The sequence below is a fragment of the Mus musculus genome, chromosome 4 (genome assembly GCF_000001635.26).
Source record: "Mus musculus strain C57BL/6J chromosome 4, GRCm38.p6 C57BL/6J".
Classification (NCBI taxonomy): domain Eukaryota; kingdom Metazoa; phylum Chordata; class Mammalia; order Rodentia; family Muridae; genus Mus; species Mus musculus.
The window spans coordinates 143,498,611-143,518,260 of NC_000070.6; the positions used below are offsets into that span (position 1 = coordinate 143,498,611).

At 42.3% G+C, this 19,650-nt stretch overlaps 1 protein-coding gene and 1 pseudogene across 2 annotated transcripts; both read left to right on the forward strand.

Moving 5' to 3' along the window:
- The first annotated feature begins 881 nt into the window (after positions 1 to 881).
- Positions 882 to 3,898, forward strand: Gm13041 (annotated as a pseudogene).
- Positions 3,899 to 12,732: 8,834 nt separating this feature from the next.
- On the forward strand, positions 12,733 to 19,221 carry Gm13043 (predicted gene 13043). 2 transcript variants are annotated; one of them, NM_001039595.2, is made up of 4 exons: positions 12,733 to 12,748; positions 16,427 to 16,723; positions 17,200 to 17,790; positions 18,071 to 19,221. In NM_001039595.2, the coding sequence occupies exons 2-4, from the start codon at positions 16,437 to 16,439 to the stop codon at positions 18,636 to 18,638; spliced, it is 1,446 nt and encodes a 481-aa protein (NP_001034684.1). In that variant the 5' UTR covers positions 12,733 to 12,748; positions 16,427 to 16,436; the 3' UTR covers positions 18,639 to 19,221. The 2 variants fall into 2 exon arrangements, with proteins under 2 accessions (NP_001034684.1, XP_017175815.1); XM_017320326.1 differs by lacking the exon at positions 12,733 to 12,748 and having other exon boundaries at positions 16,392 to 16,723; positions 18,071 to 18,638.
- Positions 19,222 to 19,650: the final 429 nt, after the last annotated feature.

Below are 19,650 nucleotides of genomic sequence, written 5' to 3' on the forward strand. Positions count from 1 at the left end.
GGGAAGCTTAACCTGCCCCAGAGGACTCATCAGGTGGGGAGGGTGAATGACTTACCTGTATAGTTCAGGATCCACAGGTCTGATTAACACAGGAGGAGAGGTGGCAAGAGAATGGATGTCCTCTTGAGATAGCAGGCTGCTCAAGGTAGCTTGACTTGCCCTAGAGGACTCAGTGAGCAGGAAAGATGGTAGAGGGCATGGATGCTTACCTGTATGGTTTCTGATCCACAGGTCTACTGAAGGTGTCAGAAGATTGCATATTCAGAGGGAATACAGGGTGCTTTGGGCAGATTAGAATGCCTGGGAGAACTCAATGAGGAGGGAAGAGGGTGGGAAGGAAGCTTACCTGAAAGGTTCGGGTTGCCAAGGTCTGATGAAGGTGGGATGAATGGTGATGGGAAGAATGAAGGAACCCTTCAATAGTAGGGGCCTCAATGCATTCTATCTCTTAAAGGACAGGCTAGAGCTCAGCATGGCTCCTGTCTCTAAAGCTTATGGAAGCAAAATGTTATCCATTTTCACACAATATATTGTTCTATTGATTGTAGTCAAAGCATCATAATTTCCCACAAAAGTGTCAGAATCAGGTGTGAGTCTCCTGTTACAGAGTAGAGTAAGACTCACAGGGAACATTGGATTGGAGTGGGCAAAATATCAGGGACGATCTGTTGAAATGGGTCCTTATATATTACCAGGAGGACCTTGAAGGAACTGTGTCAACGAGAAAGACAAATACTGAGTAATCCAAATTACAAGGTTTCCAATGTCACCAGAGGAGACCTGCCTGGTTTATGTAATAAAGAGGTTTGCTAAAAGAATTTTGGATGAAATATTTTCTTCCCATGGATATATCCATAGCATCTGCATACCTGAAAGCCATGATGGGCTTTAACAACTCACCAACACTCCAGCAGCTGGCAAGAAGAAGCCTGCTGAAAGATGAAGCCTTGACCATCTCTGCTCTGCCGAACCTGCCCATGCAACTCTTCCCACCACTCTTCAAGGATGCATTCACCAGCAGACATCCTAACATACTAAGGCAGATGGTGGCAGCATGGCCTTTCCCAACCCTTCCTGTGGGAGCCCTGATGGAGACGCCTCACCTGGAGACCCTGAAAGCTGTACTAGATGGCCTTGATTTGCTGATGGCAGAAAAGAATCAACCTAGGTAAGTGAGTCCAAGGCATCATGGAGGAATATGTGTGGATGGTAGGAAGTGAAAACAGTATTCACAATGGGTCCAAGGTGAATCAGAGCTTCTGATTGTAGGGGTTAGTATCTTCTAGAATGGAAACAAAGAAACAGGACTGTGGTGTATGTAGGACAGCTGAGAACAGGAATAGTCTATATGCAATGAGTCTGTCCCTGACTCTTCCCCAGCAACTATAAATGGAAGCTGTTTTTGTTCAAGGAATAGATTGAAGGGAAGTTGAATTGTAGGTCGTGCAGATTACACAGTGTGTCTCCTGGCCTATGAATGCCCTTCTGATTTACCCACAGCAGGAGGAAACTAGAAGTACTTGATTTAAGAGATGCCCACCACGAATTCTGGAATGATTGGGCTGGAATGCAGCATGTTGCCTGCTCTTCAGATATGACTGGCAATACCCAACCAGAGGGAAATCATCCCAACCTGGGGGGGAGGAGACCATGACTATAAAGATGAACCTTTCCCTCATGTCTTGCCATCCCTCTGCATACTTAAAATATTTTTATCAATGGGCCAATCAGAGAAAAGATGTGATACAGGTGATCTGTGAGAAGTTAGTGTTTGGAGCCATTCCTGCCTATGATCCACTGGATATTTTGGAGGTTTTTGATCCAGGCTCAATCCAGGAATTGGAAATAAACACATGCTGGGACTTGCGTACCCTTGCATTGCTAGCACCTGGCCTGGGCCAGATGAAAAACCTCCAGAAACTCCTTTTCAAGGAAATCTGCATGCCTTTGGATTGGCCTTGGCACCAAGAGATGGAAGCCTGTTGTGTGACAGAGATCTTTTCCCAGTCCTCCAAACTGCATAAGCTCCAGCATCTCTATTTGAATGATGTCTACTTCCTGGCTGAACGCCTGGTCCAAATGCTCAGGTAAGAAAGGACAGAGAGAGAGAGAGCTTTATCTAGCAGTGAGCAAAGTATTTTGTTGTTCTTGTTTTGCTTTATATTAAACCTTAGTGTATATAGTGGCTTCCCAGCCACTGTTAAATTTATATAGATGTGATCTTAGAGTAATTGATGTACTACTTTGTGCTGTTGTTGCATCCTGACTTGTCACCGTTGTAAAGCCAGACTGTCATGCATGTGTCCATGATTTAAAAAAAGGTGTCTTAAGAAGGGAAAATTTTCTACAGAATGTAGGAGATCTTACACCACAAGTTCTCTCATGTCAACTCTGTCCTCAGAACTATATGAACAGTTTCCATCTGCCTTTAACTTCCTATGGTTTAAGGGAAATTTGGGCACAGGAAGGGGTTGAGTAAATGGGAAATGAGTGAATGATTGTGGTCAAAGGGAAACCCTATGAAAAGAACAGAGACTGTGGTAAAGCTGGAGCACATTGAGGCAGAGCTTGGCATAGTTCTAAGTGGATTCCAGTTGGTTCTTTTGGGTTCTCTTATTTATATAATCTGTCCCCAAATAGGTTTAGTAGTTACCAGTTCAGAAGGAACTGAAGAGCTGAAGCAGTAAGTCACAAATCATAGTTTATGTCCTACCTAGAGTAATATGAAAGGGGTGAATAGCACTCCATCATGGAGCACCTTGGGCTTGACTGTAATAATGATCTGAGAGTGACCTTGTACCTAAGTAGACTCTGTTCACTTGAAGTCAGAGCCTTTCTTTCTGCTACTTGACTGGGGTAAAGTCAGTACATCTCTTTCCCTCTCTCTAGGTACTTGGAGAGTCCATTAGAGACTCTTGCTATCACTCACTGCAGGCTGTCAGAATCAGATATGAGGTATCTGTCCCAGTGTTCAAGCATCCATCAGCTCAAACACCTGGACCTGAGTGGTGTCACTTTTATTTTAAATCATCCATTCCTAGGAAGCCTACTTAGAAAGACTGACAGCTACTCTGCAAACATTCATATTGAAGGACTGTATGCTCATGGACTTCCAAATCCATGCCCTCTTGCCTGTGCTGAGCCAGTGTTCCCAGCTCACTGAAGTTGATTTTGTGAAGAACTTCTTGTCCATGGGCAGCCTGAAGAAGCTGCTGCAGCATACTGCCAACCTCATACAGCTGACCCTGGAGAAGTACCCTGCCCCTGATGAAGTCTATGATGACTGTGATGGTGTTATTCCAGACAGATTTGTACAACTTTGTTCTGAGCTTATGAACACACTCAAGGGTGTAAGGCAGCCAAAGCAGGTCTACTTTGTGAGTAAGAGATGCTTACATTGTCATGAATTGTTTATTTATAATTTGGAGGCCAGGCTATGTTCTTGTTGGCAATAAATAAGAAGTCATTGCTGGGCTCTGATAAATGGAAGGCAGGACTCAAGTGTATAGAACATGTATGTATTCAAGCATTTTTGGATATATTTGGGAGAGATGATTATTTCATTTTATTTGAATTCCAATTAAATTCTTCTGACTTGATGTAGATGTTTTGACATGGATAACATTGAGCTTATCTCCAGCCTAATGTCTAAAATACAGACCCACACTTGGACAGTCATGATATTTGAAAATTGTAGGGCTTGCATCCCAGCACTTCAGAGTATGAGGGGCCATAGAGGAGGGAAGGGGATCATGAGAGAGGATATTATAAAGAGCATAATGGACTGGTTATGAGGGCTCTGTGACATTCTGCCTCTGGATGGCATTCACCATTTAACTGTCCCCTCACATATGTTTTGCAGTATATGGACATATATTTTTATGAAGTAGAAGACTGACTAAAACTATAACTGTCTTTGTACTTGACTTCTTTCCCTGCTACATTGTGTCTTTCTCTTTATTGGGGAGATACTGAAGCCTGATTATCTTCTCCAACCACAGCAGTATAATTTCCCAGAAGTTCCAATCAGTTTTGAATAAGAGCATTTTTTTTTTTTTGCAGGGCACTGGGCATGGAGAAATAAAGGGAGTGGGATAAAACCTGCATCCTGCCAGAGTTCCAGTGCTCTGGGTGGGTGGATGTGGAGAACTGCCACATGCTTTCCACGTGGCCCTGGGTGGGTATCTGGCTGTGAGAAGCTACAGACCCAGCCCACAGGGGGTGGACAAGGGGCAGTCCTAGGTCTCTGGGCCTCACGGAGACCAGAGATAACAGGTTCTCAGTCTTGGACATCCCAGACACTTCTGTACACCACAGAAGAGGTGAGAAAAAAATTGGGGATCCTAGGGGCAGCTCAGTCAGCCCCAGGGATGAAGGGAGGAGAAAACAGGGAGAGAAGGGGTGCTGGGTTGTTCCCACAAGGCTGAGAGTCTTTGGTCCTGTTGAGACTGGAGCGCAGGAAGGAGGTTAGACATGGTTCTTTAGGGGAAAGCCTATCCCATTGTTCAAGCACAACAGGCCTTGATGGGCAGAGACAGTCTATGGACTTAGAGCTTTATTGTAGAAAGGCAGGGAGAAAGAGAGAAAGTAGAAAGAGAGAGGCTGGTCATGTCCATGTGAAGAGAGAAGGGAAGGGAGAGAGAGAAGGAGGACTAGAGATGAGAGTAAGAAAGGAGAGATCTTAAAGAGAGAGAGGAGGGGCCAAGCAGCCCCTTTTATAGTGGGCTGGGCTATCTTGCTGTTGCCAGGTAACTGTAGGGAGGAGCATACCTAGCTATAGTCAGGTAACTGTGGGGGTGGAGTCTAGACCGAATGCCAGAAGCTTGGGCCATTGTCTTCGTGACTGATAGTCACAGAATTATGGAGTTGGGGGGCTCTGTTGTGTCAGGCACCTGTCTCTGGGAATGTGGCTCACTGTTCTGTCCCTTGTAGAGTTTCCTACTGGGTCTCTACTGGGTCACTGGAGCAAGCCTCATTCAACTAAAGCAGGCTGCCTTTCACGGCCCCACAATTTTTCTTTTACTGAAGTCTCTGACAACATCACCCTTGTGTATTGAGCTTATCCTGGCCCAATAATCTTGTGTCCCCTTGTGTCTGCCCCTTCCTCCTCCCAGATCTTTCAGAGTAAATAATGACCCACCATGTTCTTTTCTTGGAGAGCCTTTGTAATCTTATGCTTCATGGGACCCTATCCAAAATGCTATATGGATTCTCTTGGAGACATGGCTCAGAGGCTAAGAATGCTTGCTGCTCTTCCTGAGAGTGTTTGATTCCCAGTACTCATAGCCACCTGTATCTCCAATTCCAGGTGTCTGACATTTTCCTCTAGTGTCTGGGAACACCTAAGTCATCTGCACACTGAAACACAAAATATCAGGTGCCTAATTAGAAACAAATTAAAATAAAAATTTAAAAATTAAAGTGAATTCATAAAAAAATTAAATTCCTCCATACATTGGAAAACCCATTGGAATTACCAGCACAAAATACAAAAATCTGAAGGCTGGTGGGTTTGTGATGCACATGTATAATCTTCAGAGCAGAGATTAAGGCTGGGTATTTATATGTGTTTGTGGTTGAGGGCTATGGTTCCATCTCAATGATGAATTCATTCTCTGGATAAGGTTTTTATGGATTCTAGCCATGTCCTCCATGAGGAAGGAAGACTTATTGCTTTTAGAATGCAGGATTCATTGTTTTACTCTTGAGAAATGGCAGGACCTACTCAGAAATCTCTTGCCAGTCCCTGCCATCTTTAATGCCTCAGGAGACAAAAGCTTCACAGCCATGTTTTCTTCTTGCACCCTCTCCCTCTCCTCTGTCTTTACTTCTCTCTCTCTTATGCTTTGTGTGTGTGTGTGTGTGTGTGTATGTGTGTGTGTATGTACGTATGTATGTCTAGCTCTGTAGCTCTGGCTGTTTGGAACTCATTGTGGAAACAAGGCTAGCCTCCATGACATAAGATCCACATGCAATCTGAGTATGGAGATTAAAGGTGTGTACTACCACACATTGCGGAATAGCTATTGCTTAGCCCAGTGAATGCACTGGATGCAGTTATCAGAACAATAAGACTGGAATCTAAAGAAAGAATGGAAAATAATCCCCAAGGAGGAAGCCAAGCTGCTGTCTGTGTGATATTGCAGGAATATGGACTATATGCCTAAGTCTTTTCTACTTTCTGAGACTTCACTGGGTGCCGCGGGCAGACCCAGTCAGAGTTCCTTAACCTGGAGGAGAATCAGAGTTCTGGTACTCAGGTGGTCAAGGAGTCGGTGAGTGACAAAAAGAACACAAGAGTGCTGAATCTGAGTGTAATCTTTCAAAGCGAGCATAAGACTTATATAGTCATTACATAAGATATATTAAGGTCATCCGATGCATAATGACTCTTTAAATAAAATAGAAAAATTTGTACATGAAAACTGGCATGAAGGTGTGGTGGTGCACACCTTTAATCCTAGCACTCAGGAGGCAGAGGCAGGTGGATTTCTGAGTTCAAGGCCAGCCTGGTCTACAAAGTGAGTTCCAGAACAGGCAGGGCTATACAGAGAAACCCTGTCTCAAAAACAAAACAAAACAAAACAAAACAACCAACCAACCAACCAACCAAACAAACAAAAGAACTGTCTGTCCAAATTATTGGGCTGGAGAGATGGATCAATGGTTAAGAGCACTGACTGCTTTTCCAAAGGTTCTGAGTTCAAATCCCAGCAGGTGGCTCACAGCCATCCATTAATGAGATCTGATGCCCTCTTCTGGGGTGTCTAAAGACAGCTACAGTGTACTTGCATACAATACATAAATAAACGAATAAATAAAAAGAAAGAAAGAAAGAAAGGAAGAAAGAAAGAAAGAAAACTGGCAGAAACCAGGCAGTGTTTACAACTGAGATAAAAATCAGCTCTATCTCTTGGTTCTGGGACTCTGCCGAAAGTAGTCTGCAGAGGTGAGAGTGTGCACTACAGAAGCTAACAGCTTCTGAGACAGGCGGGAGTCACAAGCTACTGAGGCAGTGCCCTATTCGGGCTCCAGACATGTGGCCACCTTCCCGGCCAGAGGACAGGTGTCTGCCCAGCCTGGGAGGACTTTGCCTCAGGATAGGCAGAAGACATCTTGGTTCTGAGACTCCGCTGAAAGTAGTCTGCACAGGTGAGAGTGTGGACTACAAAAGCTAACAGCTTATGTGACAGGCCAAAGCAACACAGCTTCTGGGAAAGGTCCTGTTTTGGGCCTTCATCTTTGGCCAGGAGGAGGTCCAAAAGCCAGATATCTGTGCACCTTCCCTGTAAGAGGAGAGCTTGCCTGCAGAGAGTGCTCTGACCACTGAAACTCAGAGGAGAGAGCTAGTATCCCAGGTCTGCTGATAGAGGGTAACAAAATCACCAGAGGAACAATCGCTAAACAGAAACAACTATAACAACTAACTCCAGAGATTACCAGATGGCAAAAGGTAAACATAAGAATCTTACTAACAGAAACCAAGACCACTCACCATCATCAGAACACAGCACTCCCATTTCGCCCAGTTCAGGGCACCCCAACACACCGAAAAAGCTAGACCCGGATTTAAAAGCATATCTCATGATGATGGTAGAGGACATCAAGAAGGACTTTAATAACTCACTTAAAGAAATACAGGACAACACTGCTAAACAGGTAGAAGACATTAAAGAGGAAGCACAAAAATCCCTTAAAGAATTGCAGAAAAACACAACCAAACAGGTGATGGAGTTGAATAAAACCATCAAGACCTAAAAAGGGAAGTAGACACAATAAAGAAAACCCAAAGTGAGGCAATGCTGGAGATAGAAACCCTAGGAAAGAAATCTGGAACCATAGATTCAAGCATCAGCAACAGAATACAAGAGATGGAAGAGAGAATCTCAGGTGCAGAAGATTCCATAGAAAACATCAGCACAACAATCAAAGAAAATGGAAAATGCAAAAAGATACTAACTCAAAACATCCAAGATATCCAGGACACAATGAGAAGACCAAACCTACGGATAGTAGGAGTAGATGAGAATGAAGATTTTCTACTCAAAGGACTGGCAAATATCTTCAACAAAATTATGGAAGTAAACTTCCCAAACCTAAATACAGAGATGCTCATGAACATACAAGAAGCCTACAGAACTCCAAATAGATTGGAGCAGAAAAGAATTTCCTCCCGACACATAATAATCAGAACAACAAATGCACTAAATAAAGATAAATATTAAAAGCAGTAAGGGAAAAAGGTCAAGTAACATATAAAGGCAGGCCTATCAGAATTACACCAGATTTTTCACCAGAGACTATGAAAGCCAGAAGAGCCAGGACAGATGTTATACAGTATCCCGACCTGAGGGATTCAGTTATTCGTGGGTGCGAGGGGGACCGAGAACCTGGAAGGAGATGGGAGGAAAAGAAAGAGAGCCGGAGGACCAAGTAGATTGAACCTATCAAGGTCTCGTTTATTAAGCTGAGGTGCCTTCTTTTTAAAGCATACATCGCGGGGAATATGGGAGGGGTCGAGGGAGAATTATACAAAGAACAAAGAAGTGGGCATCTGCTGACATGGGGGCTGAAGTCAGGCGCCAGGCATCGGGCACTCTGGATCTTATCTCCAGAACCTTGATCCTCCTCAACAGCCTTGGGAGTCAAGCTGGGCTCAGGCACAGCTCATGTCCTTGGATGTTATGGGAACTCAGGAAGAGATAGGGGAGAGGGGACTGTTATTCAAATTTTACAGCCTTAGGTGTTAGGAAGGGAATAAGGAGGAAGGGGATGGCAACCAGCTCTTAGCACACGGCCCTTTGACTTGTTAAGGAGATTGTGAAGGGATCACTTTCTCACGGGATGGTCTCTGACAATACAGACATTAAGAGAACACAAATTCCAGCCCAGGCTACTATACCTAGCAAAACTCTCAATTACCATAGATGGAGAAACTAAAGTATTTCACGACAAAACTAAATTCACACATTATCTTTCCACGAATCCAGCCCTTCAAAGGATAATAACAGAAAAAAACCAATACAAGGATGGAAACCACATCCTAGAAAAAGCAAGGAGGTAATCCCTCAACAAACCTAAAAGATGACAGCCACAAGAACAGAATGCCAACTTTAACAACAAAAATAATAGGAAGCAACCATTACTTTTCCTTAATATCTCTTAATATCAATGGACTCAACTCCCCAATAAAAAGACATAGACTAACACACTGGCTACACAAACAGGACCCAACATTTTGCTGCTTACAGGAAACTCATCTTAGAGAAAAAGATGAACACTACCTCAGAATGAAAGGCTGTAAAACAATTTTCCAAGCAAATGGTATGAAGAAACAAGCTGGAGTAGCCATTCTAATATCTATTAAAATTGACTTCCAACCCAAAGTCATCAAAAAAGACAAGGAGGGGCACTTCATATTCATGAAATGTAAAATCCTCCAAGAGGAACTATGAATTCTAAATATATATGCTCCAAATACAAGGGCAGCCACATTCATTAAAGAAACTTTAGTAAAGCTCAAAGCCCACATTGCACCTCACACAATAATAGTGGGAGACTTCAACACACCACTTTCACCAATGGACAGATCATGGAAACAGACACTAAACAGGGACACAGTGAAACTAACAGAAGTGATGAAACAAATGGACTTAACAAATATCTACAGAACATTTTATCCTAAAACAAAAGGATATACCTTCTTCTCAGCACCTCATGGTACCTTCTCCAAAATTGACCACATAATTGGTCACAAAACAAGCCTCAACATATACAAAAATATTGAAATAGTTCCATGCATCCTATCAGATCACCATGGACTAAGGCTGATCTTCAATAACAAAATAAATAATAGAAAGCCAACATTCACGTGGAAACTGAACAATACTCTTCTCAATGATACCTCGTCAAGGAAGGAATAAAGAAAGAAATTAAGGACTTTTTAGAGTTTAATGAAAATGAAGCCATAACATACCCAAACTTATGGGACACAATGAAAGCATTTCTAAGAGGAAAACTCATATCTCTGAGTGCCTCCAAAAAGAAACTAGAGAGAGCACACATTAGCAGCCTGACAACACACCTAAAAGCTCTAGAACAAAAGGAAGCAAATTCACCCAAGAGGAGTAGAAGGCAGGAAATAATCAAATTCAGGGGTGAAATCAACCAAGTGGAAACAAGAACTATTCAAAGAATCAACCAATCTAGGAGCTGGTTCTTTGAGAAAATCAACAAGATAGATAAACCCTTAGTCAGACTCACTAGAGGACACAAGGAAAGCATCCTAATTAACAAAATCAGAAATGAAAAGGGAAACATAACAACAGATCCTGAAGGAATCCATAACACCATCAGATCCTTCCACAAAAGGCTATACTCAACAAAACTGGAAAACCTGGATGAAATGGACAAGTTTCTAGACAGATACCAGGTACCAAAGTTAAATCAAGATCAGGTTAATAATCTAAACAGTCCTATATCCCCTAAAGAAATAGAAGCAGTCATTAATAGTCTCCCAACCAAAAAAAGCCCAGGACCAGATGGGTTTAGTGCAGAGTTCTATCAGACCTTCAAAGAAGATCTAATCCCAGTTCTTTACAAACTATTCCACAAAATAGAAACAGAAGGTACTCTACCCAACTCATTCTATGAAGCCAAATTACTCTGATACCTAACCACAAAAAGACCCAACAAAGATAGAGAACTTCAGACTAATTTCCCTTATGAATATCGATGCAAAAATCCTCATTAAAGTTCTTGCTAACCAAATCCAAGAACACATCAAAACAATCTTCCATCCTGACCAAGTAGGTTTCATCCCAGGGATGCAGGGATGGTTCAATATATGGAAATCCATCAACGTAATCCAGTATATAAACAAACTCAAAGACAAAACCACATGATCATCTCCTTAGATGCTGAGAAAGCATTTGACAAAATCCAACACCCATTCATGATAAAAGGCTTGGAAAGATCAGGAATTCAAGGCTCATACCTAAACATGATAAAAGCAATCTACAGCAAACCAGTAGCCAACATCAAAGTAAATGGTGAGAAGCTGGAAGCAATCCCACTAAAATCAGGGACTAGACAAGGCTGGCCACTCTCTCCCTACCTATTCAACATTGTACTTGAAGTCCTAGCCAGAGCAATTCGACAACAAAAGGAGATTAAGGGGATACAAATTGGAAAGGAAGAAGCCAAAATATCACTTTTTGCAGATGATATGATAATATATATAAGGGATCCTAAAAATTCCACCAGAGAACTCCTAAGCCTGATAAACAGCTTCAATCAAGTAGTTGGATATAAAATTAACTCAAAGAAGTCAATGGCTTTTCTGTACACAAAGGATAAACAGGCTGAGAAAGAAATTAGGGAAACAACACCCTTCTCAATATCCACAAATAATATAAAATACCGTGGCGTGACTCTAACTAAGGAAGTGAAAGATCTGTATGATAAGATCTTCAAGTCTCTGAAGAAAGAAATTAAAGAAGATCTCAGAAGATGGAAAGATCTCCCATGCTCATGGACTGGCATGATCAATATAGTAAAAATGGCTATCTTGCCAAAAGCAATCTACAGATTCAGTGCATTCCCCATCAAAATTCCAACTCAATTCTTCAACGAATTAGAAAGGGCAATCTTCAAATTTATCTGGAATAACAAAAAACCTAGAATAGCAAAAACTCTTCTCAAGGATATAAGAACCTCTGGTGGAATCACCATGCCTGACTAAAGGTGTACTACAGAGCAATTGTGATAATAACTGCATGGTACTGGTAGAGTGACAGACAAGTAGACCAATGGAACAGAATTGAAGACTCAGAGATGAACCCACACACCTATGGTCACTTGATCTTTGACAAGGGAGCTAAAACCATCCAGTGGAAAAAAGACAGCATTTTCAACAAATGGTGCTGGCACAACTGGCGGTTAACATGTAGAAGAATGAGAATTGATCCATTCCTATCTCCTTGTACTAAGGTCAAATCTGAGTGGATTAAGGAACTTCACATAAAACCAGAGACACTGAAACTTATAGAGGAGAAAGTAGGGAAAAGCCTTGAAGATATGGGTACAGGGGAAAAATTCCTGAATAGAACAGCAATGGCTTGTGCTGTAAGATCGAGAATCGATAAATGCATGTGTATTTGAGTGACACACACACTCAAATACACATGCAAAGGAATCATGGAAACTGAAATATATAGCACATTTACACTAAAAAAGCACACACATGAAAAGCCTCACACATTTGAGTATGTAAACACACAATGAACAACTCAACCAGTGGACTCTTCACTTTCTTTCTTCCTTTAAAGATTCATTTATTTATTATTATGTGTAAGTACACTGTGCCTGTCTCCAGACACACCCAAAGAAGGCATCAGATCTCATTATAGGTGGTTGTGAACCACCATGAGGTTGCTGGGATTTGAACTCAGGACCTCCAGAAGAGCAGTCAGTGCTCTTAATCACTGAGCCATCTCTCCAGCCCTGACTCTTCACTTTCTAATTTATTATTATGTTTGAGTTCACACAAATAACTATGATTGAATAAAAATAAATTCAATCATAAAGATCCAGTAGATTGAATCTTGTGCTGGGGGTGAGTAGGGGGTGGAGCTATGTAAGATGGGTGTGAGAGAAAAGAAGTATAAAAGGGTTAAGACACTCAGAGTCCGGGAGTGCACAGTTTCTGCCTGACCCTGCTGAGAATAGATGCGGATATCCTGATCAGGTAAGTCACTGATCACTGTCCTCCACCAGGAGGCCTCCCACAGCCTGGACATTTTAAGATGCTGGGCTTAAAATAAAATACGGCAAATTCTGGTTGCTCTCCCTCCAATGATGATGATGATGGTGGTGGTGGTGATGATTACATTAGGTTTGTTGTTATTGAGAAACCTACATAGCACTGGAACTTTCATGTTAATAGGTTCATTTGAGTATTTTTGGGACAGTGTCCCAAATCGAAAGGCTAGCCTTGATCTTCAGATTCTTCTGGCTCTGGACAGCCTCCTAGGCTCATTCAAGATAGGCAATTCAAGATAGGATCTGCTTATAGTTTAAATCCTTTGGAATTGCTTCAACTATGTTTCATCGATTAAGGCTTTGCAGTTGGTTGAATTGAACTTTGCTCCTAACTGTAGCTTACACATAGATATGTGAACTACTAATAGTTTTGTATTTCAACCCACCTGTCTCAGCTACTCTGTGAACTGGAGTTTTAGTAATGTGTTATTATAGCCTTGGTTGTTTGACATGATATTGTGTAATACTGGAATTAAAAAAACAAAACAAACCAAACCAAAAAACTTGTAGAGGGGATCCAGGTAGGACACACCAGCATCACTTGGGAACAAGAATTATAGTCATAGCCGGTAGTGTTGGTGCACGCCTTTAATCCCAGCACTTGGTGGGGGGGGGCAGAGACAGGCAGATTTCTGAGTTCAAGGCCAACCTGGTCTACAAAGTGAGTTCCAGGACAGCCAGGGCTATACAGAGAAACCCTGTCTGGAAAAAACCAAATTATAGCCCTGAGCACAGACAATCCCAGTTCCAGGCTGGACATGGCTGCATAAATATTCCTTGACTATGCATTAAATTAAAAAAAAATCAAATAGATGACCTATAAAAGTGGCTCAGAATTAGAGTACTGGTCTAATGGGATCAAACCCTGGGGGCATTTAAATTTGCTTGACCCAGGGAGTAGCACTATTAGGAGATGTGCCTTTGTCCCTCTTCCTAACCACATGGGAGCCAGTCTTCTGCAAGTGTTCTTCAAATGAAGATGTAGAACTTCCAGCTCCTCCTGAACCATGCCTGCCTGGACACTGACATGCTCCCATTTTGATGACGATGGATGGAACCTCTGAAGTTGTAAGCCAGACCCAATTAAATGTTGTTTTGATAAGGGTTGCCTTGTTCATGGTTTCTATTCACAGCAGCATAAACTAAAGATCCAAAGTTGCTAACAGGGTATTGTTGTGTTATGTCTGACCATGCTTTTGCTTGGAAGAGTGTGGAATTTAGGCCTTTGGATTTGGAAAATCACGGAATATTTTCAGTGGAGCTTAATAGGCTATCCTAGTAGGAATACGGACGAGTTGGTTGTTGAGAGGGATTTGAACTGTGCAGACTTGGCATAAGAGGTTTCAGTGGAGAAGAATTATAGTATGTGGTGTTTTTTGTGAAGGATGTGGCTGTCTTTTGCCTTTGTCTGAAGAGACTGCCTGAGGCTAAGACTAAAGTGAAGAGAATCAGATTAATTGCATTGACAAAGGAAATATCAGCAAAGGCTAGCATAGACTTTGTCTTCTAGCTTTCTATCATGAAGAACATTTTTTAAATCAAATATAGAAAGCTTAGAAAGGAAATATATATGTATGTAAATATATATATATATATATATATATATATATATATATATATATATTTATGTACAAGCAATAATAAAGGGACACCAGGACATGAAATGGAACTTAATCCTGTGCTGAAGGAGATAAAGAGCTTAAGGAAGTGGTGATCTCAGGGCAAGATCCCACTCAGCTAATCTTACCATTTGTATTTGTAGTTGAACAAGGAGTAATTTAGAGTTTAAATCTGGAAAGACGTATAATCTAGAAATGGAGGGCACGCTTGTCATCCAGATCTTGAGCCTGGAAGACACAATCTTTTGATCTATATCTTGAAAAACAGTGATCATGAAAAGCTTAGGCCCAGGAGTGGTGGTACATATCTTTAACCCCAGGAGACAAACCCAACCATATTCAAACCACCAAAAACCCCACTACCAAACCACCTCTATCAAGACATTTCCTATCATATATTGTTTGAAATCTACTCCCCAGGACAGGCATGAAAGTATAATATGTAGCTTAGGTATCCCCAGAATCCTCCTTACTCCTCCTCTGAAGTGCTGATATTAGAGGCTCCTACCACCACACCTGTTATCTATGCAGTATTTTAAAGCAAAGTGCACTAGCCAGGTGTTGTAGCTAAAACTGAATATTCCTTTTTATATTAGATATTTTCTTTATTTACATTTCAAATTTTATCCCCTTTCCTAGTTTCCTCTCTGAAAATTCCCTATCTCTTCACCACTCCCCCTGTTCCCCAACCCATGCACTCATGATTCCTGGCCCTGGCATTCTCCTGTACTGGGGCATGGAACCTTCACAAGACCAAGGGTCTCTCCTCCCATTGATGACCAACTAGGCCATCCTTTGCTACAATTGCAGCTATAGACACGAGTCTCTCCATGTGTTTTCTTTGGTTGGTGGCTTAGTCCCAAGGATTTCTGGGGGTACTATTAAGTTTATATTGTTGTTCCTCCTATAAAGCGGAAAACCCTTTCAGCTCTTTGGGTACTTATAGTCTAACCCTCCCAGTGACAGTTAGGAACATGGTGAGGCGGGGCAACCTTAGACTACAAAGGTTTGGAAGTGTGCTCAATTTCACTCTAACCTCCACTCTATGCAATACCGTATTTTAAAAAGTATACAAATCTACATGTTTTTCCTAAAGCCTTTCTTTTCCTGTACCTCAATATAATATGGGAAATGCCCTTCCTTGTAGCCTCCAAGCACTGGCATGGCCACCTCAGGCTCAGTCTTTCTGGGTCCTCTCATTCAGTCATGGTTTTAGAGTTGCTTTGAGGAAAGATATCAGTCTTGGTTTGGCTTTACATTTCAGACAGGGTCTGGCTGAGTTACCTACCAGACCCTTGGGCACTTTTTCTTTCTTTCTTTCTTTCTTTCTTTCTTTCTTTCTTTCTTTCTTTCTTTCTTTCTTTCTTTCTTTCTTTCTTTCTTTCTTTCTTTCTTTCTTTCTTTCTTCCTTCCTTCCTTCCTTCCTTCCTTCCTTCCTTCCATCCCTGCTTTGTTTTTAGTTTTCCATACATGGTTCCTTTTTGTAGCATTAGCTGTCCTAGAACTAGCTCTGCAGACTAAGCTGGCCTCAAACTAACAGACCTCTTTGCCTCTGCCTCTTGAGTGTTGAAAACAAAGTTATGTGTTACCACCACCCAATGGCAATGCATTTCTTTGAGGCACTTCAAAGGCAGAAAGGTGAACAATGCATGTTTTGCCACAAAAAGATGCTGATCAGACTGCTTGCCCTTTCCAAAGAGGAATGAGATTCAGAGGAGCAAGGACCAGTGGTAGTTACCTCATGTGTCAATGGTTAATTTGTGCAGTCATGTAGATTCTTATAAGAGACCCGATATGTAGAGAGTGATAAGAGTTTGGCTTTGTAACCACCAGATCTTAAAACAGGACACATTGAGTTCCACAATGTGGCCAAAGCAGGGATTCTGGCACTTTGGTGGTTCCTTTGATGCAGGAATGTAAAGATTCCTAAGACGATCTTGAAAATTGTATTTCTGGATGCTTCAACAGGTCTATTCATTGTACAGATTCATCAGGATGAGCTTCCAGGCTCCACCCACACTCCTGAGCTTGGCAGTACAGAGCCTGGCGAAGAATGAAGCCTTGGCCATCAATGCTCTGCAGGAACTGCCCAGGGAGTTGTTCCCACCACTCTTCAAGGCAGCCTTCACTGGCAGACACACGAAGATACTGAAGGAAATGGTGGGAGCCTGGCCTTTACCTTGCCTCCCTGTGGGGGCACTGATGAACGTCCCTGACATGACAATATTGCAAGCTGTGCTGGATGGTGTAGACATGCAGCTGACAGGAAATTTTCACCCAAGGTAAACAAGAACTATGTAATGCTAAATGGCTTATATTTAAGTGTAAGGAGAAGGACATCTGGGCTCATGGAAATTGGAGTCAAAGTAGATCAGAGGTTTATGTTGGTATAATCTTGAAGAGCTGCAGTGTCCTGGACAGTTGTTGAATCCTGTCAACAAATGTCCATTAAGTATGAAGTACAGCTTAGAGCCCATGTAGATACATGGCCCTGTGTCTCTACCGAGTAATAGAAACAGGATCAGTGGAAGTTCAGAGTAATAAATGGAGGAAGCAGGGCAGATCTGCAGATGCAGTTAAGGCAGAGAGCCCTTGCCCAGAGGCTTGAGTTGCTATGTGGAGACCCAGCACTGGAAACTTAAATCTGTAGGAGACAGAGCAGAACAGTGAACAGCTGACAAGAAAGATGCCTAGAAAAAGCTGGCTAATGTTTTTGGTCTTTTGTATCTTCCTACATTTCTATCTATTTTACCCACAGAAAGAGGAAGCTTCAAGTGCTGGACCTGAGAAATGTGCACCATCACTTCTGGGATGTTTCAGCTGGACCAGAGGATGGAGACGGCTCAGCAGAGACAGTGTGTCAAAAGCAGAAAGCAACACGCCCTCATAGTTATGCACTGAGGCGACGTTTAAAGGTGGTCACTGACCTTTGCCTTCAGTTTGATCTAGAGGAACATCAAACTTACTTCTTGCAGTGGGCACAGGAGAGAAGAGGTTCCCTGAACCTGTGCTGTGTGAAGATGCAAATTAGGGAATTGCCTTTGCACACTGTCAGGAAGATCTTGCAGATTTTCCAACCATATTGCATTGAGGAGTTGGAATTGCATATAGACTGGACTCTGTCCACACTGGCAAGCTTTGCACCTTGCCTTGGTCAGATCAAGAATCTTCGTAAACTCCATCTAACACTAGTCCACGAGAAACTCTTCACTTTTCTATGTACATCAACAGACATAAAGGAGAAGAGTGTCACCAAGTTCATTTCTCAGTTCTCCAAACTCAACAGTCTCCAGCATCTCGACCTGGCTGGCCTCTACTTTCTCACTGGCCACATGAATGAATTGCTCGTGTAAGGAAGGAGTAAGAGTTCTTTCTGATTCCACAGCAAACATTTTCTGTTTCCCATATAGACTAGGGGCCATGGCAGATGTAACAATAATGATCAAGTCTTATCATGATGGTGACTGGTCACAGCCTAGAATGGTGGGACTTGAGTTGGGTGACCCTAACAGGTTGCACTGGATGCTCGCTGCCATCCTGTGGTGACACTGATTCAGGACATGTGGTCTCTCCTACTCTAGGTTAGCCTTGTCACTCTATACCAAACTAACCCTCTAGTCTCTCCTTAGGTGTCTGAAGACTCCGCTGGAGTTCCTGTCAATTGCTCTCTGCAAGTACTCACAGTCAGACATGGAGTCCTTTGCCCAGTGTCAGAGTCTCCATCATCTCAAACATCTGCATTTGGCAGGTGTCATTTTGCATGATCTGAGTCTTGTGCCTCTCGGAATTTTCCTAGAAAATGTTGCAAACACTCTGAAGACCTTGGAATTAGAACATTGTAGGATGACAGACTCTCAGGTCAGCGCTTTTATCCCTGCCCTGAATAAGTGCTCTCAGCTCATCGAGGTCAACTTCTGTGACAATGACATCTCCATGCCTGTCCTAACGAACCTTCTGCATCACACAGCCAACCTAAGCCAGCTGATCATGGAGCTTTATCCTGCTCCTCTGGAGTGCTATGAAACCGGTTTTGTTCTTAGACCAGAGAGAATTGTCCAGCTTTCTTCTGAGCTCATGAACATACTTTGCACTGTTAGGCAGCCCCACTCTATCTGTTTTGCCTCTCAGTTATGCCTTATATGTTCACAGCGCTGTACATATGGTCTGGAGACCAGACTTTGCCATTGTTGCCAGTAAATAGGAGGAGGATTCGTTTGGTAACTGAGAAATGAAAGTCTAAGGACAAGTCTACGATCAAGGTGTTCCTGAACACATGTCTTCTGACATTGATCAATGTATTAGAGACAGAGTGGCTGACTGTGACATCTTTAGAGTGGACGTGTGAGGAGAAATGACTAATGGAATCATACAGTTGTGCATTTCAAAATGTGGATTTGTCCAGGAATAGATGGGAACGGTGTGTTCTCTCTCTAAAGGATATTCTTCCAGTCTTTCTTTCTACTTAACAGTGTCATATTAGCCCATGCTGGACTTGAACTCATGCTTTTTTCTTCTCCATGATGCTGAAGTCACTGATAAATGCCACCATGCTCAGCTTGCAGGCACCTTCACTGTAGGATGCTATTCATTAGGGCTCCCAAGCTCTGTTGGCCACCTACATATAAAGATCTCTAGGAGATAGACAAGTCTCTGTCCTCCCCTGAAGGATTGCATTATAAATGTCCAGTGGGGAACTCTATTTTGTTCATGATTCCTGAACCTAGCCATTGTGTTTCTTTGTGTCTGAATAATCATGTAGTAATAAATAATAATAATACCACACCTTTTGGTATTTTTTCCTCATTGTTTTGTTCATTTTAAAATATGTGTAGCCAAGATTGCTCACCATGCAAAGCATAACTGTAGCCAAGCTTACCAGTCTGACTTTGATCCATGCATGAGACCTACATGATGGAAGCAGGGAGCACTTACTCCCAAAGTTGACCTTTCACCTCCATGAGCCTTCAACAGTGGGTATGCTATGTAAAGTGCAGGTATCCACAAAATGAAATTAAAACTATATAGTAGTAGTCCCAGCACTGTAGGTGAATGATGATTTCCATAAAACATGAGAAACTCCTAAGCACCCCCTCCCCAAGTATAATGTGAGCAAAAGTAAAACTCGTGCACTAAAGGGGTCCTGAAAGATGTCTCAGTAGTTACACAACACATGATGCTCATGCCAGGAACCTTGGTTCAGAGAAGGCAT